Source organism: Anarhichas minor, unplaced genomic scaffold, assembly GCF_050575085.1.
Source record: "Anarhichas minor isolate MPS153535 unplaced genomic scaffold, ASM5057508v1 ptg000004l, whole genome shotgun sequence".
Lineage (NCBI taxonomy): Eukaryota > Metazoa > Chordata > Actinopteri > Perciformes > Anarhichadidae > Anarhichas > Anarhichas minor.
Window position 1 is genome coordinate 3023344 of NW_027466450.1, and position 17223 is coordinate 3040566.

Sequence of the window (17223 nt, forward strand, 5' to 3'; positions counted from 1 at the left end):
ATAAATCACACCTTCAAATATATTTAAAAAGTCCTTCAAAACACAAATGTATTCTTTTCTTTCCTTAAACATGAACTATCCATATGAACCAAAGTAATCATCAGGATGGGAATAATATTATGTTTTAAAAAGACAAAACATTGAAAATGCTTTGCTTTTGAATCTAGAACAGTAGAGGAGATATTTTTTTTTTCATGTGGGATTCAAAAGCCACCGTAACCCCTTAAACAAACCAGGAACCACATTGCAAGTGTACAAAACCAGCATAACACTTATACACAAATCCTCCTTTCTACGGTCGATGAAATGCAAATAAGTGTGACTTCTCAAGCAAACTCTTTTGTGTTACAAAAATAGAATTCTTTTTAAAATAATCTACAGATTTCCTTTTAAGGTGAGGCATTTCACTATCACTCTAAAACAGCAAGGCTGTTTGTTTCAATAGAAAATATGAAGCTTTAGAGAGAGATCTGCCGGTCTATCTGATCGGAGAGGACTAGCGCTGCCCCCCAATCGCTCCCCCTTTTCAGTCCCGCAGGAAGGTCTATTTTTTTTGCCAGCTCCTCCTTCTTTTTGCATATTCTATGATTTTTTAAAAGAGTTTCCTTTTAAACTAGATACACCTTTTACAGGTAAACAAAAAGAAGTTTCAGCTCCATGAAGCTCCTGAAATGTCCAGGCAATTCCAAAAAGTGTTAAAAATGTTCTCTTAAACTACACAAAGATTTAAAAAACAAAGAAAAATAAAACACAACAGCGCAGGTACATGACTTACTGGCTTTCCAAAAACAAGCGCATTGAAATAAGAGTAGAAAACAAAACTAAAAAGAGAAAACAATAAAAAATATACAACTCTGTGTAACAAGTTAAAGCAAAGTCCTACGGTAGAGAAGGCAACAAACATGGCTGAATAAAACAAACGAAAGAACAAAACAGGAAAACACTGATGCTACAAATAAATTGAAACATATGTACAAGACCCTGTTTTCCTTTTGTTTGTGTGTATGCACATCTGTGTATGTATGTGTATGCACAATTGCCATAGAGTGTTGGTTCTTTAATGCGGAGTTCTCGCAAGTCCGTATCTCGCTTCTAGATGAAACAGTGTTTTCATCACGTCTCCTGTAGTTCCACATAGAAAACATCTTCCGTAAACAGAGGCGCTGTCCACTTGAAAAAACAAAACAAAACAAGGGAAACTATGTCCGAAAAACCTGCTGTATCGCCATCACTTGCTGCCAGTTCACAACGGTTGGAACCGAATGGATCCAAAACACTGACGCCGTAATCACGACCATAAACTGTGTTCCTAAGAGCCACCAGACTGAGCCTCGTCATGTCTGGCTCTGACTGATCCTCCCACAGCCGACGCTGAGCCTCTTCATCACTACCAGATGACACTGGAGATGCTGGTTTCTCTCGGCAGCAGGGGGAGCATGGCGTTGTTGGCGTGCGCCTCCTCCAGGCTGTGCTCTCGGCTCTTCCCGGGGGGCCTCTGTCCGTTCAGCAGTGTTAGTGGGATGTTGCAGTAGGTGTGCTGGTTCCCCAGAGAGGAGAGAGGCGGCAGGGTCCCTCCTGGGGGCAAGTCATACTCGTAGCTGCGGTAGTAGTGTTTCTGCCTCATGGTGGTGTGGTAGGTGTTGTGGAAAGTGGAGCGCAGCTCGGGGTGGGCGGTCGCCATGGCGGTGGAGGTGGCCGCTGCCATGGAGATGGCGGAGACGGTCTGCAGCTCTCCGAAGGGGCCCTGCTCGCTGACGTCCAGCGCCGGCTCGTGGGTGAGCATGGGCTCTGTGCGCCTGAACGGCATCTCGTACTGCAGCTGCTTCCAGAACTTGGAGTTGAGCTTGTTGCTCTTGGGGCCGCGCCACTTGATGACAGTGAGGGTCTTAATGGTATGCTTGAGAGCCTCCATCTCCTGGTAGTTCATGATGCCGCGCAACTCGGCGCACTCGATCAGGATGACTTTGATTTCGCCAGTCACCAGCATGTTGCGCAGCCGCGTCTCCAGCTCAAAGATGCTCCAGCCTCGCCGCACCACGTAGTTGGGTGTCATAACTATAATGAGGCGCTTGCTCTGGTCCACACAGCGTGCCACGTCCTCTATGTAGGCTGCAGGAAGCAACAGGATCGAGAGAGAGGGAGAAAGAAAGAAAGATGCATTAGACATGGGAGCAGCAATATAGCAGAGTAATGTGCATTCAGTATGTTTTGAGCTAAAGATATGATTTAATGAGGACAGGACTGTGACACAAGGATGAACATACAGCATCAGACATAAAACACAAGACAATGACAGCTGGCTATTTTGCTGTCGCCCTCCAGTACCTGCTCAAATAACAGCTCATTTAGTCTGTAGCTCGTAGTGTGTGGAGAAAGACAAAGGGAAAATGTATGGGTGTGTGTGTACATATCCATCTAAAAGCCAGGTCTTTGTTCAGTTGAATATGTCTTTTATTCTGGTGCAGTGTAAAGTATTATTCTGTGTATTGTAATCAATACTCTGGAGGGCAGACCCACAGACAACGCTAAGCGCTGCGCTAAATGGCTCTCGATAGGGGGGGGGCCATGATTGATAAAGCTGCACACAGTCTATAGGATTAGGCTGAGTCGCCGTCTACTGAATGTTTCAGATCACACAACAGTGCCCCCTCTATGTGTCTCTTTGAGACGTCCTAGGAGGCAAGTAAATGACAGCAGCTGATACAAGAGGAAAAGACTGAGGGCGAGTACCTCCAAAGAGTCGCGTTTCGTCCTGGTAATGCTCATTGGTGAGACCTAAACATAAACATTTTGACATTTAGGTCACAGGCAGAACACAGTACAAAGACACAGAAACATGCTCAACACAGTTGTGAAAAGCGGCCGCTTCTCCTCGCATTCATCTTTTTTTAAATTTCACATATGATTAATCATATACCATGTTTCCCTGATTGGACATTCATCTACAATGAGTTTTCTTGGCACTGATGCCGGCAGCAATCTTCTTTTGATTAAAGGAAAGAGGCGGCGGGGCTCGGAGCCTTCACACATTTCCCCACTGATGTTTAATTCTATCTGGTCCAACTAGGACGTGTTTGCGTTTTATCTGTTCCACATGAAGCCTACAGTACAAACACACAGCGTTACTACTAACTAGAGCACACTGTGCACCACTGGCATAGACGGACTACTAAGCAGAGTTAGCGCTCATGAGAATTATGTTCAGACGGAATTTTCATGGATTTATTAATGCATGGATGAAAACCAGGGAGGATGATGATGAATTTGTTCAATATATCAGCTCCTGGTACACTCTGTATACCATATTCCCATGACTGTAGAACGTAATATGAGACTAGCCAGTGTGGAATACTAGGATGTTTTAACCAGAGAGATTAGAGAGGACACAGGAAAATTGGTCAATATTTGATTTCCTTCTTCTCTTATTTGGAAATTTGGAATAATCATCGACTAATCATTTGTGAGTGTGAATGTACTCTGCTAGAATCTGCCCACAAAGCACAACACATTGAAACACGAGACAGTGACAGTGAATAACAAAACAGATGGACCACACACAACAAACACTTTTGACCAATGAAGTTAACCAGTGAAGGGCCATGCCTCAACCACAACTCTAAACACCTGTCCAGACTACTAATCCCTGGTTAACCCATCTTAACCCATCCACAATGCTAATTTCCATCACGCCAAAGGATCAACTCAGCATGGATCTCAAACTGTCGATCAATCTGTATGATTCAATGATCTGTTTGAAAGCGATTCTCCTCCAGACATTTCAGTCCTGTCATTCTTGACTCTTTCCATATCTGCCACAACCTCCAGGCCGCTCTCACTGCTCTGTGCAGTGAGAGCGGCCTGGAGGTTGGAGTGGACAGCTTACCAGCTCTCCTTTGTCTGCAGTCCATGAACTGTCACAGCTGCCAATGTTTGGAGACACTAATGGTCTAGGCCGAGTCCATACTCATTCACTGTGATAACACAGCAGTTGTAGGAATCTTAAAGATCTCGTTGTCCAGCCTCCTAGACGTCATGTATCGCTGCAATTTTCTTTAATTCTGCTCCTCCAACATCCAGACCTGTTTTCCAAGAATCTCCTTTTTTCTCACAGCAAAACGCTTGCCACTCACTTCCGACCTTCTCAGCCTCTGCATCCGTTCTCCAGGCATCGTCGACTTAACTCTATCTTAAATACACGTCCTTGTTGGCTTCCTGAGGCGCTCCCTATAATCCTTCTCTTCACCCCAGTCAATCTGACCATTGCCATTTATACCTCTGACTCTCTGGCATTCACAGTCTGGAGAAGTAAAACCAGCTGGGAGCTTCATTCCCCCTCCTGTCTCAGCCCATACGAGCCACTGACCAAATACATCAGTTCCAGGTGCCACCAAAGCCTCACTTCAACACTCTGTCTCACTGAAACAGGGAGAATGGCCACTAGATTCTTCGCTTTACATGCATTTTTACCAAGTCCTCCGCATTACTGGCATATCTTTACAACACTATTCCAGCATTGGCGCAGCTTCCACAGCAGCCAAACCGGACAAATCAGCTCAAACCAATCAAGTCCTCAGTTGCTGATCATCTCCTGCATTTCAGCCCGTTTAAGTCAGTTGACTCTTCTGCCAGCCTTCAATATATCCGTCCCATCATACAACTTCCTCCTCCACCTTCATCCTCTTCCTCACATAAATCCTCAACATCCAATACTTCTCTTCCCTCCTTTTGTTTAACCTTTCCTTTTGTAAATGCACCTCACACTCCTATACAATTATGACACATGGACATATTTGTGCAACAACCACGTATATATACAGACTTACTTCCTGTTGGGATGAGGTCTCGATCTGGGATGAAGAGTTTGTAGCCGTAATGTTTCTCCAGGACATCGGGGAGGATCTCCAGGGCAAAGCGCTCCTCCTCCCTGGTCTCCTGACTCCACTGGTCAGGGTCCACTTTGGTGTAGGACAGGTACGCATCGTAGTCTTTGTTTTCTGAAACACGGAGAGAAACGACAGGGAGCGGCTCATGAAGAAGGTGCACCAAATGCATTGACATCCAGCTCAAAAAGGCACAATATGCCTGGAGTCCTCGTGACACAATGAAAAACGTGTGTACACACACACACTCGGTGGGGAAAAGTACGAGGACACCTGAACAGTACACCCATATTTGATTAGAACCATCTCATTCCAAATCCATGCAGGCATTGCAGCATTTTACATTTGCTTTGGCTCAACTTCAATTATAAAACCCTAAACACAAAACACTATGCTACTCATTTTGGGATCAAAATCTCATTTGCATAGCAAACAAAATGAAAATGTGTGTATTAAATGAGTTATTAATTACACGGTTAGTTTATCAAAGCATCACAACACTGTAATATATTTTTTAATTACATTGAAAGCGTTGTTGCGTTGTAAAATAAACTATCATCAAATATTGAATATGCTGTAGTAGTGTCAAAATAATGTAGAGTCCGACTTCAAACCACAGTAAAGCTTCAGTATACAAGACAAAATGATGATTGTGTTTGCACTTCATGTCATCAGTCACTAAACCGGGGATATTTCATATCTGCGTTTTTTTGCAAAACGCTGCTATAACAGTCTCTGCTCTTCTGGGAGTGCTTTCCACAGAACCTAGATTCAGGCATTTGCTCCCATTCAGCCACTGAAGTATTCGTGAAGTCGATCACTGATGTGGATAATAAGTGATAAAGTTATAAAATGTCTCGTAGTCAACGCTCCGGTTCATCAAGTTCACCATTTCTTCCTTGATCTCGCATTTCTCATGCTGGAACAGGAACAAATACTTCTCCGAACCATGCTTTAGCATCCATGCCAAGATTAAAAAAACAAAAAAACAGCCACCCACCAAAATTACACAAGAGCATTTGGTCTGGGGTGTCCATATATCTTTGGCCATATAGTGTATATGAACAATAAATTGGAGTAGATACAAAAATACCCAAATCAAGACTCAGGCAATATCCTATTCCCAACCTCAAAATGATTTCCCAGAAGACAGTGGGAAGAACTGAAAAGGCAGAAAATAGACGATGGGAATAAAAGCCCTCCTTGTGACATGTTCAGTGAGTCCTAGTCATTATGCTCTGAAGAAACTGGATTGTGGGCCAGCCAGAAAGGGAAAAGGTTTTTTTTCACAAACTCTTTGAGGAGCACACGTAGCTTTGAAACTTACTGGAAAGGCCAGCGCTGCGCTCGACAGGATCCACACATCAAACGACGCCTTCAAATTAGCAACCAACCTCAAATTAACCACCTAGCAAACTTCGGAGAATCAAAAACCGCTTGTATCTGCGGTTCCCTGACGGTATGACTTAATCATGTGGAAGTTTGAGTCAACAAAACAGCGTGTAATAGATAATTCATGCTACTGTAGAAACAATCCAATGATTAAAAAATGAGTTCAGTCTTTCCGGAAAGCAGACAGAGTCAAAATACAAAGCAAAAAAAAAAGGGAAGATACCGGGACACAAACAGACAAATCGTTAACTGAAGCAAAAGTTAACTATAATCTGTAGAGAAAACAGAAAGTTGCCCTCAAATTTCAGGCTGTACGCGCTCCCTATTTGTCTCTCAGGGAAGGAGCTTCGAGAACTGCCCAGTCCCCATGTCCCGCTATCTGGCCTTCGACAGCAGAGGGCGGGCATCATTCCATGACATATTGAGACTGATCTCTTTTTAAATGGGCAACAAATTGAAAATCTGTCTCCTCTCTTCCCTATGCAGGCAATGCACACACAATCTCTACACCAACAGTTGAGAGAGAGACAGGAAATGGGCTCCTGTCACTGAGATAGGAGAAGACATTTGTATCCACCAGGGAGTCTGTTATGGATAGAGGCTGTGACAGAACACACACACACACACACACACACACACACACACCTACACACACACACACAATAAATCTTATGCACATGGGTAAAGAAACGGGACCTATTCACATCCATGGAAACAAACCCACACAGGCACATCCACGGTCATCCATGCTCGCGCAACATCGGAATTTGGAAAAGAAAGGCCTGGTGAAAAAAAAAAGGTAAGAGCAAATTGTACGTCTTCAGTCAGAAACAGAGCGAGGATTTGTTCGTGATGCTTTGTGCCGTCTTTACCTCCATCCACATCCTCGCTGCCAAAGTGCCTCCTGTAGAAAAGCATCAGCTCGATCTTGTGGCATTTGTAGAGGGAGATGAGGAAGATGAGCAGCAGCAGGATCGCTCCCAGCCCTCCTGCCAGCTCCACGGTGTACATGAGCTCTGCTGAGGACGACACATGGACCAGAAGATATTTTAAATGGGTGAGACAATCATGGCACGGAATAGGGAATACACATACCCCTTATGCATACACAAAAACAGACAATTGACTTCTTATTTCTGCAGCGGTATGGACTCACAGGTCATTTCTTTCTGCCCCGTTCCCCTGTTAAACTCACAGGACGAGGCACTTATAGGACACATTTACATTTGCTGGATAACCATCAGTATTTTCAGTGTGAAGCAGCATCAACCTTCAGGGGGAAGAGACGCGAGGCTCATAATGACTTTGGGAAAAATGAGAGGGCACAGTACAGGGAGACACATGGAGAAAAAAAAAAAAAAGCCGGATGATGAGAAATTGAGTTCATTTATTTAGAGCAGCGCAGCGATGACACAGCTCTGCACTTTGGCTGTAGTCCACAGTGGGACTTGTGACAATTCTGGACATGGATGGAGGCATTTTCAAAACAAAAGGCTTCAGTCTTACTCACTCCCCTCTCCATCATACCTCTTCTTGCTTCTCCTACCCCCTCTTTTCTCTCCCATTCATTTATCTTCTCTATCATCTCCTCTCCATCTCCCCAGAGACCCAGCTTGCAGGAAGGATGAGTTATGTGTTGTATGAGAGCAGCATTTACCTGGTTGGCTCAGCTAGAACAGGTCCACCTTATATCTCTGTCACCGTGGACTGGAGCTGCCATGGCAACCCCAAAGCAGCCACTACTTTATTACAGATTATGTACACCGCAAATACCTTTACATGTCTTTCTTTCTTTTCAATGCAAGCCATTTTATTTTGATCGTTTTCCTTCCGACAAGCGAGTGATACTTCATTTCGAGATAATTTCACTCATCAAGAGAAAAGCTAAAACATGTGAGGCTGAGTTAATCATCCCACCGTATAATAACGTTTTTGCACCTGCTGCTGGCGGTAGTTTCGAGAAGGCAAATAAGGGTATTTCCCCAAATGTCAAACTTGTCCTTTAACTTGTAAAGATAGATTATCTGTATCAGTCAGCACATTGCCCTTGATGTTTTTTTATTTTTAATGAACAAGAAACCGCTATCTCAGAAAGACAGCGGTATTATTTTGGCCCAATTTCCTCAAAACTTTAATGCTTTTAACTAACAATCATTCACCACGACGTCCATTCTGCCTTCTCTCTTCCCATCTCTCTCCTCCTCCTGATAAAGAAGGGAAGGCAGCCCGCAGAGACGGTCACATACCTGCTGCAGGGTTTATGATGCATTCAGGGAGGGGAAACATGAAATAAACATCAGAATAATGTGTGAGAAAGAGAGAGAGAGAGAGAGAGAGAGAGAGAAGGAGAGGGAGAGACAGCTTGACTTGAAGTCTTTCTTAGCATCCCTCTCCTTGGAAAAGCTGCTTTGACATGGAGAGTTAAATGAAGCTGTCTGGCATCTACAAAGACCACTCAAAAGGAATTGGGCCATCTACAAAAGACGGTCACAGAGACAGAGATTAAAGCGGAGAGACAGACAGATAAAGACTTACAATGTAATTGTATGCTGAACTTATTGGCCTGTTGGGAAAAGCTGAGGACCAATTTGCTGTTTAAACAGCCATCAAATTACCTCTCTTTGCAGGGTGACAACCAGTGCGTGAAAAGAGCTTCAGACAAGTCATGCTAGAGAGCCAAAATAGCTATACAGAGCTGCTGGAGCACACATAGAGAGGAACGGCGCAACCAACTGGAGCTCAAGCGCAGATGTGTTAACACATGCGTAGATGGGAAAAGAAAAATGGACCAACAAAGGACAGACAAAAGGATGCTGTTGCAAACAGTGCTGTAAGGTCTTTGGTTGTCTGAAGTGAGGTACATGAAGTCTTCTAGTGTACAGTGGGTTTATTGAAGCTTCTACCACTGAAAACAATCAGCTGAAAGACGCTAAAACGTTCCGAAGAGTGGAGGGAAACTGCAGTGAGGTGAAAACTCTTTGTGGGTTTCTTGCTGCAAGTGAACCCTTTCACATTATTACAATAGAAATAGTGATTAGTGCCGCATTAACCCCTTTCACTTCAATGAAGCAGCGGCTTCTGTGCAGTCAGGTTTTGTTCACAACACACAGAACTTTATTCTGAAGATACTAAATATGTAAGGCTGACATTTGGGGGAATTTGTTTAAAATAATGCAAAAGACATCTAGAAAACGGAGCAGCAAGTGTTTGAATACTTCAGTCATCATATAGCTTTAATGAATATGTGTGATAGTGTCAGAAAAGAAGGGATTAGGTGAATTTTTCCAACCTTAAAGCCACTTTCAGGGAAATAAAATGAAAAAACTGGACGTTGAGGGGTTAACACTCCTCAAGGCTTCAGTGGGAAACGTCAAAGAGCCCTTACCCCGTCTGAAGAGCTGGATGGTAGCTTGGCGACGGCCGTTACCATTTTCCACATAACAGGAATAATTTCCCAGGTCCTCCTCCTCCAAGGAGTCAATAGTCAAGGAAATGGCCACTTCCTGCTCGCCAAGATGCTCCTTGACGATCCTGCAAGACAAACACAAAAACTAACTGAGCACTTCATCTCTGCAGCAGTCATTTTGGAAATGAGAGGAGGCTTTCTGTGCTAATGTACAAGAACATGTAATCAGTGCAAACGAATGTGATGGCAAGCGGCGTGAACGTGTCGGGGCGAAAAGAGTTGTGATCCAGAGTGCAGCGATCCCAGAAATGCCCGTGAGCAGCGTGTTTCTGTACAACTCTATCGTGATGAAGAGCCTTTTGTGTTACTGTAAGTACTTCAAGGCATGTTCATCTCTTCTCTCTGCACTCAAAACATATGAGAAATGAAAATCAATAAGGGCTCTTCCTCGGCGTATGCGGGGAGGATGGGGGGGGAATCAAATAATGGCGATCAGAAGAAAATCTTTTTATAGCGGCTGCCATGGTAACAGAGAGAAAGTAATATTCCATAAAGTAAATGAGTGTCCCCCGCTGGGCTGCTTGAGCCTGATGGAGGAGAGAATGGGGAGATAATGCTCCCTCATACCGTGGATACACTACTTAGCCCACTTTTGCAGCACCCTCAACACAAATTACACATTGGAGGAAACAAAGTGTAAATGAGTGTGTGTGTATCGACTGTATGTGTTAATAAGGGCTGTGTTGAGAAGGCGGAGTGGGATGAGGAAAGTGTGTGTGTGTGTGAGTGTGTGCTTGAGTGTGTAGGGGTATAATGACTCTCAAGCTTCTCTCTTCTCTCTCGCCTTCAAGCCGATAAACTGCACATAAGGATGGCTTGTTGGGGAGATTTGGCATCAGTAATTGAAAGTGTATCATGGGCTTTGCGTGGAGAGGCTGAGGCAGCGCTGATGATATTTGTATTTTCAGCTGAGTTTGTTGTGCAATGGGGTTCGGGGGGCCTGGGGTGCTGGGAGAAGTAGGCACGGGGAATAATTCATGTCTCTCCAGGGAGTGGTGGGCACTATGAAGCCTCCAGTTTCACATTATCACATTATTTGAGGCAACGGAGCTCGCTGCCATACAACCTGGTGGATAATGACCGCCGCTGTTCAACCGGAGTCTCAAAAGGCGACGATGAGGGACCCTAAAGTTGGAGCGGATGGATAACAAGGTCCAGGTGATGCGCACCGATAGGGACGGGAGGTGAATGACAGCCCATGACACACTTACAGTACAAACAGCTGGACTGGAAGAGCGAAATTGAACGATGCTTCACGATGCAAGATGTTCCTACAATGGTGAATCAGATGGACTAAGATGTTCAATTGTAAAACTCTCTAAATACTTTTCCTCGGGGTGATTGAGCTTATCGATATTAAGTTAGCCGAATGAGTAAATCGTGAACACATTTTCAACTATGGCCGCTGCAGGCACTTTTTCTTGTCAGTGTTTTCTCTCCCTTCCTCACGAGCAAATCCTCTGCGTTTGCAACTTATTCGTTCCTTTTGCATGCGATTTCAGGTACAACTGCAAAACAACCAACTGAATTGGGTCAACAACAATATCGATCACCTTCTTTATTATGCTGAGCCAGATTTGCTCTGCTAATTTATTAATCTCTGCATGCTATGCTAATGTGCAGTCATCCATGCTACGATAACAACAATAGCCCCGTCCCAGTGGGGCAAATGAGAATTTATGGGCTCGGGCTACCGTAGAAATGAACTCCTCTGAATCAATAGGCTCGGAGTTGGGTCAATAAGTGCCTGCAGAAACTCTGTGCCTGTGGTATAAGCGCTCGTCTCTCAGCTCAAGCTCGGCGACCGATGCATTAGTAATAAAGCTAAAGTGTGTGGGTGCCAGCCTGAAGACCCTTAGAAAGTCGCCCAATGGATCATCTGAAAAGGTAGACAGCTTGGCTGCAGGGTAAGCACACGTTTGCTCATGTTCAGTATCTCCTATCCTTTCTCTCCGTCGCTCCCTGTCTTTGCCCATGGTCCTTAGATCTGCCTGACTTTGTGGAAGCAAAAAGCACAGGGCACAGGCTGGATGTGGAAAAGCTCAGGGTGGCAGCATCAGCAACAGAGCGTGGATGATCAAATACATTATTGATCCGCTGCATGAGATATCGGGATGATTTATTAAAAAGATAACTCCTCAGCCAGTGAGCGGGGATAATCCTGGTGTCAGGGACTAACAGAGGAAGAGAGAGACAAGACAGACAAGAGAGCAGCGTTGGGGGTTTAAAATGAGATTTGTTTCTGTTGCATGTTCATATCAGTGCACACGCAAACTCCCTATCACGGATGTGTCTTCTTTACTTTCCTCCTAAGTGACTTCTACCATATTTCTTACTCTTTCCATTCCTTTACTATCGGCTCCCTCTCTCTTTCTCTCCCTCTCCCTCCCTTCCCCCCCCCCCCCCCCCCCTCAGCTCCCCACAGCCCATCTGCATGCCGCTATAGGTGGGTGCAGCGAGGGAGATAGCGATAGTGGCGGCGGTGTGAAAAATGGCAGTTGTTAACCATCTGATAGGGCTGTCTCCCCAGAGCTGCAGCCTCTCCAAACAGCCCTAATGGGAAACATGCACATTGACCAGGGAATGGACTTGTTTAAATGTGTTACAACACTAGGAGGGGAAAAAACATGGAAATGGGCTTGTTTTAAATGTCTTAGGGCTCTGAAAGTGAGGCTTGTTGGGCCAATTGTACAATCTTAAATTTAAAGGAGACAGCAAGAGAGGGCAAGTTGGAGAAACTGCTTTTTGTGAGGTGTGTTTATCACTCAGCATATTCATCCTGGGTGCAAAATGTTTCTGAGCACACGTATGTGGGAAATGAGCGTCCTCTTCTGCAGCTGATACACAGAAAAAAAAAAAAAAAACATTGGCCATGGAAAGAAATGGTTAGACAGAGAGAAAAAACAATTGGTTCCCATGAAACAATTTAAATGGAGACAAAATATACACAATATAATTCACATGAAAACTTCCCAGATTTATTGTCAAAACTCCAGACTACCTTTTCCTCTCAAGAGAAAAAAACGAATCAAACCCTGCAGTACAATAAGACAGCTAAACTGGCAACAGACTATATAACTGCATGCCATATGGCAATGGATGATTTCCTCTATGACGGGTTTATGTTTGTTTAGGCAAATATCTGTGTTTTCGTTACATGTATTGCCCCCATTAATAATATTTAATACAATACTACCATTTCCCAAGTTGAATTCACACAACATACTTTATCTTCTGAAAAAGGAGAGAGAGCAAGAGAAGCAAACCATCAGCCTGAAACTTAATCACCACCTGCATTCATGTTTATGTTTATTTATATGATATTGTCAGGACTGGTAATGCAGCTGCACACAATGAATAGTTTGAAAACTCTGTTTGTTGTGGAACTCAAGGACGCCCCAAAGTCCCCGAGTGGAGTCAGATGCAGAACAACAAAGTTTGAACGCAAGAAACAACAACAAATAAATCACAGTTTTCTTTTCCCTATGCACAGGTCTGCGGTTTTTTTTTTTTAATCTTGTGGCTTGACTTTTCAACAGCATAGCTGGTAAATGCAATGAGGCATGGGACAAATAATCAATATGAAACTGCAATACAATACACAGGCACCAAAATATGTAAGGGTACAGTATAAAGCCATATTGAGGCCACAATGTTCAGAATTCTGAGCTTGTACTCATTGTTTTCTGTTCTGAAAAATGCACTTTATAATGCAGTTAATGAATAGTATTACTGTCACAGCTCAAATTCCCATTTCGGGGGTGTGTGTTCCCACTTCACTTCAATAGATTATCTTGCTTTGTGTGTGATGTACGCAGTCATATTGTTACTGTGCACAGTGCAGCATATCACAAGCTATCCTCTTTCCACCTGCTTGCCGGTGCATTTCCACCCCGTCCTTTAGACAAAAAAGAAAATGAATGAATAATTATTTAAAACATGATTTTAAGTATCTGTGTGATGTTCACACCATAGCAAAATAAATGGAAACCAGCAGCTGCGTGGAAAGCGGCAAATAAATTTCTGGAAAATGGTTGGTTTAGTGTACGCAATTTGGAGTTAATGGGCTAAAACGTGCAAAAACCATCGGTATCGTCCATTTTCCAGTGAATGTATCTACATCTGCTATTAATTCCTCATTAGCGCCATGTCCTGTGGAATCAATTCCAGCAGTGTTCCTTACTTGATGTCGCTTTCCTGGATTCTCTCTTCGTCCAAGTCCTCTATGAACTTCTCTCCCTTCATCCAGTAGATGAGCGGGCTGACGTCACCGCTGTAGCCGAAAAACGCCCGGCAAGTCAGGTTCAAAGCACTTCCTGCAAAGACAGGAGACAACGTGTTGTCATGCTTGATTGTCCTGTAAGGCTTGGGAGTGATGTGCGATTCATGTGCACAACACACACAATATTGTACCACATGTCTGCTCCTTCAAAGTCAGGGACATCAACAGAAGCACTCATTTGGCTGTTGCATTGACAATTCTTTGTACATATCCTGCAAAATTCATGTCAAAAAGTGGTTGCATGAGAGAATATGTAAGTTGAACACTCAATGTCTTCCCTTTTCTCCTTCGAGGGGGAAATGTCAGAAAAAGCTTTGATTTGCGCATGCCAATAGCACACACATACTGTATACTGAGCTGAAAGTAAACAGTAATGAACACACGAGGGCACTCAAGAGCTTCCTGCAACCCCCCCTTGAGACCGCGCGTCCATGAGAGGAAATAAGGCAAAAGGAAGCGAGAGGAGGCTGACAGTACCATTATTTTATTTAGAGCCGCTGCTGGGTATGAAGACAAGTCAGGAGTCAACAACTGCAGTTTGTTGTGAGTCGATATGTGGAAGAAGAAGTGATTGTCACTGAGGAGCCAACATTGTCTTTGTTTTGTGAATTGATGGATTATCTCTTTGGGTCAACAGAGAGGGTCAAGTATCCAGGCAGGAAAGGAAAGGTGATACTTCATGCACCACTTACACATTGCTAGAGAGATTGGACATTCAAACCCGTCGATGAGCTGGTGGTAAAAGTGAAAAATGTAATATTACATGTAGCACTGCTGTGAGCTAATTACAGTTGGTATAAAGAGGCCCCCTTTTGCCACGCAGGCAAGCCCTTCAGTGTCCATGAACTATGGATGTATTATGGCAGGTGAACATAAAGATAGAGCACTGTTGGCACATTCCAGCATTATGTTTATTTTGCATTCCTCTGAAGTGGCATTCTCAAAAAGGCCCGGCGGCGCAGCAATCACATGCTGACGCCTCTCGGGGAACCACACAGCAACATGTCAACAACACACAGATGAGCGAGGCTCGTCATGCAGCACGTACTGTAAAACTGTGCGGTGGAGGACGCTCTCCAGTTGGGAGAGCCAATGCTGTGTCTGCCTCCGAGGCATGTGATTTGGGAAGCGCTGGGAGAAAGGCATGACGGGGATGGGGCTGAAGGAGACGCTTCTCCCTGTTTCACAGCAGGATCTATGAGCAGGAGTGCAAGGTAAACTGTACTGGTATGGGGCATGTATTCATTAATCCTGCTCAGCATGTGACAGCACCATGGACAGCTCCCGACAGTCAAGTGCAGGGAATAGAAGGTGAACTATAGCACTAAAGTACAGCCCCAAAAATAACTATGTTTGAGTAAGCTCTACTGCATTACATTTCACTTTTGAGGATGATCACTGAGTCCCCTCCACTCCGCTAACAACTCTGCTCCTTTCTCTCACATGCCCTAGCTGTGACCGGAGGAACACATGTCTTCAGAGAGTGTTGGTGTTTGAACTAAGGACATGTATCCGCCGCGCTCCCCCCTGCCCTCGAGCCGGACGCAGCTTCAAAAGATTCCAGTTGGTCACTCTCAGCACAAGGAAAGTTTTAAGGCGAGCAGGGAAGGAGGACACCCAGGAATGAACCGACGGTATTGTCTGTGAGGAGCAGTGGCTGACATTTCCAAAGTTCAACAGCCACTCTCAGCTTGGTATTTGTGCACAGCCGGGCTTTACAAAGGCTACACGCTGTACCTACAAAATAGGAACCTCCTTTGTGCGATTACATTACACACACACATGCACAGGTTGTGGTGCAGCGGCACTTAACTGTATAGTCATACTTATTGGTTTGTGTAGCAAACATGCAAAGTAACCATACTGTGCAAAGTACATACTATGTGTCTCTTTGTGTGAGACAGATTCAGCATTTCCCTTTTTCCCCTGTTTATAAATCCCCCCCCCCCATGCTGTTAGTTTATCCCGCAGATCAATTGCAAACTAGGAATGTCATGCTGCCGGCAGCCGCTGCCTGGAGAGGAAGTCTCCACTGAGCTCTCTGGGAATCACAGGAAATTGTTGAAGGCCTCATGCTGTCTTATTCTAATCCAAGTGCAGCACTCCCCAAAACTCCCTCACAGACACTTTTGTTGTTGGTCTTCCACCACAACAAACCCCAGTGGGCGGTGTTACACCTTCATTGGTAGCTGTTTTGGAGTTTCATCATCAGCAGATGGAGTGTGTTGTCATGGATTTGCAGATTTCTCTGAGTACTTTAAGGACTGCTGTTTAAACCCCCCCACACACATTATATAGTTCCATTGACTATTCACAAAACAAAGACCATGTAAGCCATTCAAGATGTTCTCTCATCAGCTTTACAGACAAGTCTTTTATAGTGATGGCCTAGAATATTATACATTGGATAAATGGAGGGCAGGGTTGACTGCTACTCCATATACATCTTTATTATGAACAGTATATCCAATCACGTCCTCCACCTATGTTAAACACACCTTCACCTCCCGCTGGAGCCTTCTCTTTATTCCAGGAACATTTCAGTGTTGTAAACACCACCTAAGTTATGTGACATAACACCTATACATTTACAGCGTGCGACTACAGCTGCAGTTTAAATCGGCAAGCTCGAGAGCAATTGAACGTCTGCGTTTGCATTGCTGTTGAGGAAGACGCGCAGAAATTAGCCATGACTAATATTTGGCGTGACTCTGTCACTAGCCTCTGAGCCAGCAAACTGCTGTGATGTCAAGTTGGTTGAAGTTTGAGCAGATGGTGGGAAAGGCTATTAACCAGGACTGGAACAATGAGGTGAATAAGTCCTCACACTATCAAGTTAAAGAGGAGGAGCAGCTTTTTAAAATCTGTTCTCTCCTGCTGTCAAACTCCACATCATTATTCCTACTATAATTATGATCTAGCATTGTTCCACAGCAGTTTGTAACCCCTGCTAACTCACAGCAACGGTGTTGACTTGAACTGATCTTGAGGGTGAATTATTACCGAGGAGTTGTAGTTTCGACATGGGTGAGGTGGTAACATACACAGACAGACCCCAGACCAGGCAGACTGTAATCAGTCCTAATGATGTGAGCGTGTGTGCATGTGGAGGCGTTAAGGGCGACCACCGCGGGCATCAAACAGAAGAAACACATGCGCGTCTAAAATCCTGGGTAATTAAAGCGCTTATTGGCTGATTTTAA

General features: G+C 44.3%; 1 protein-coding gene across 1 annotated transcript in view; it reads right to left on the reverse strand.

Moving 5' to 3' along the window:
- il1rapl1a (interleukin 1 receptor accessory protein-like 1a) overlaps window positions 1–17223 on the reverse strand; it is a 126869-nt gene continuing 109646 nt past the window's right edge. Inside the window, exons 6-11 of the mRNA XM_076102986.1 lie at window positions 13922–14054; window positions 9658–9803; window positions 7145–7291; window positions 4824–4994; window positions 2731–2775; window positions 1–2109 (exon numbers count right to left, since the gene is read on the reverse strand). Coding sequence (XP_075959101.1) covers window positions 1388–2109; window positions 2731–2775; window positions 4824–4994; window positions 7145–7291; window positions 9658–9803; window positions 13922–14054 — 1364 coding nt within the window. The 3' untranslated portion in view covers window positions 1–1387. The remainder of the gene's footprint in view (window positions 2110–2730; window positions 2776–4823; window positions 4995–7144; window positions 7292–9657; window positions 9804–13921; window positions 14055–17223) is intronic.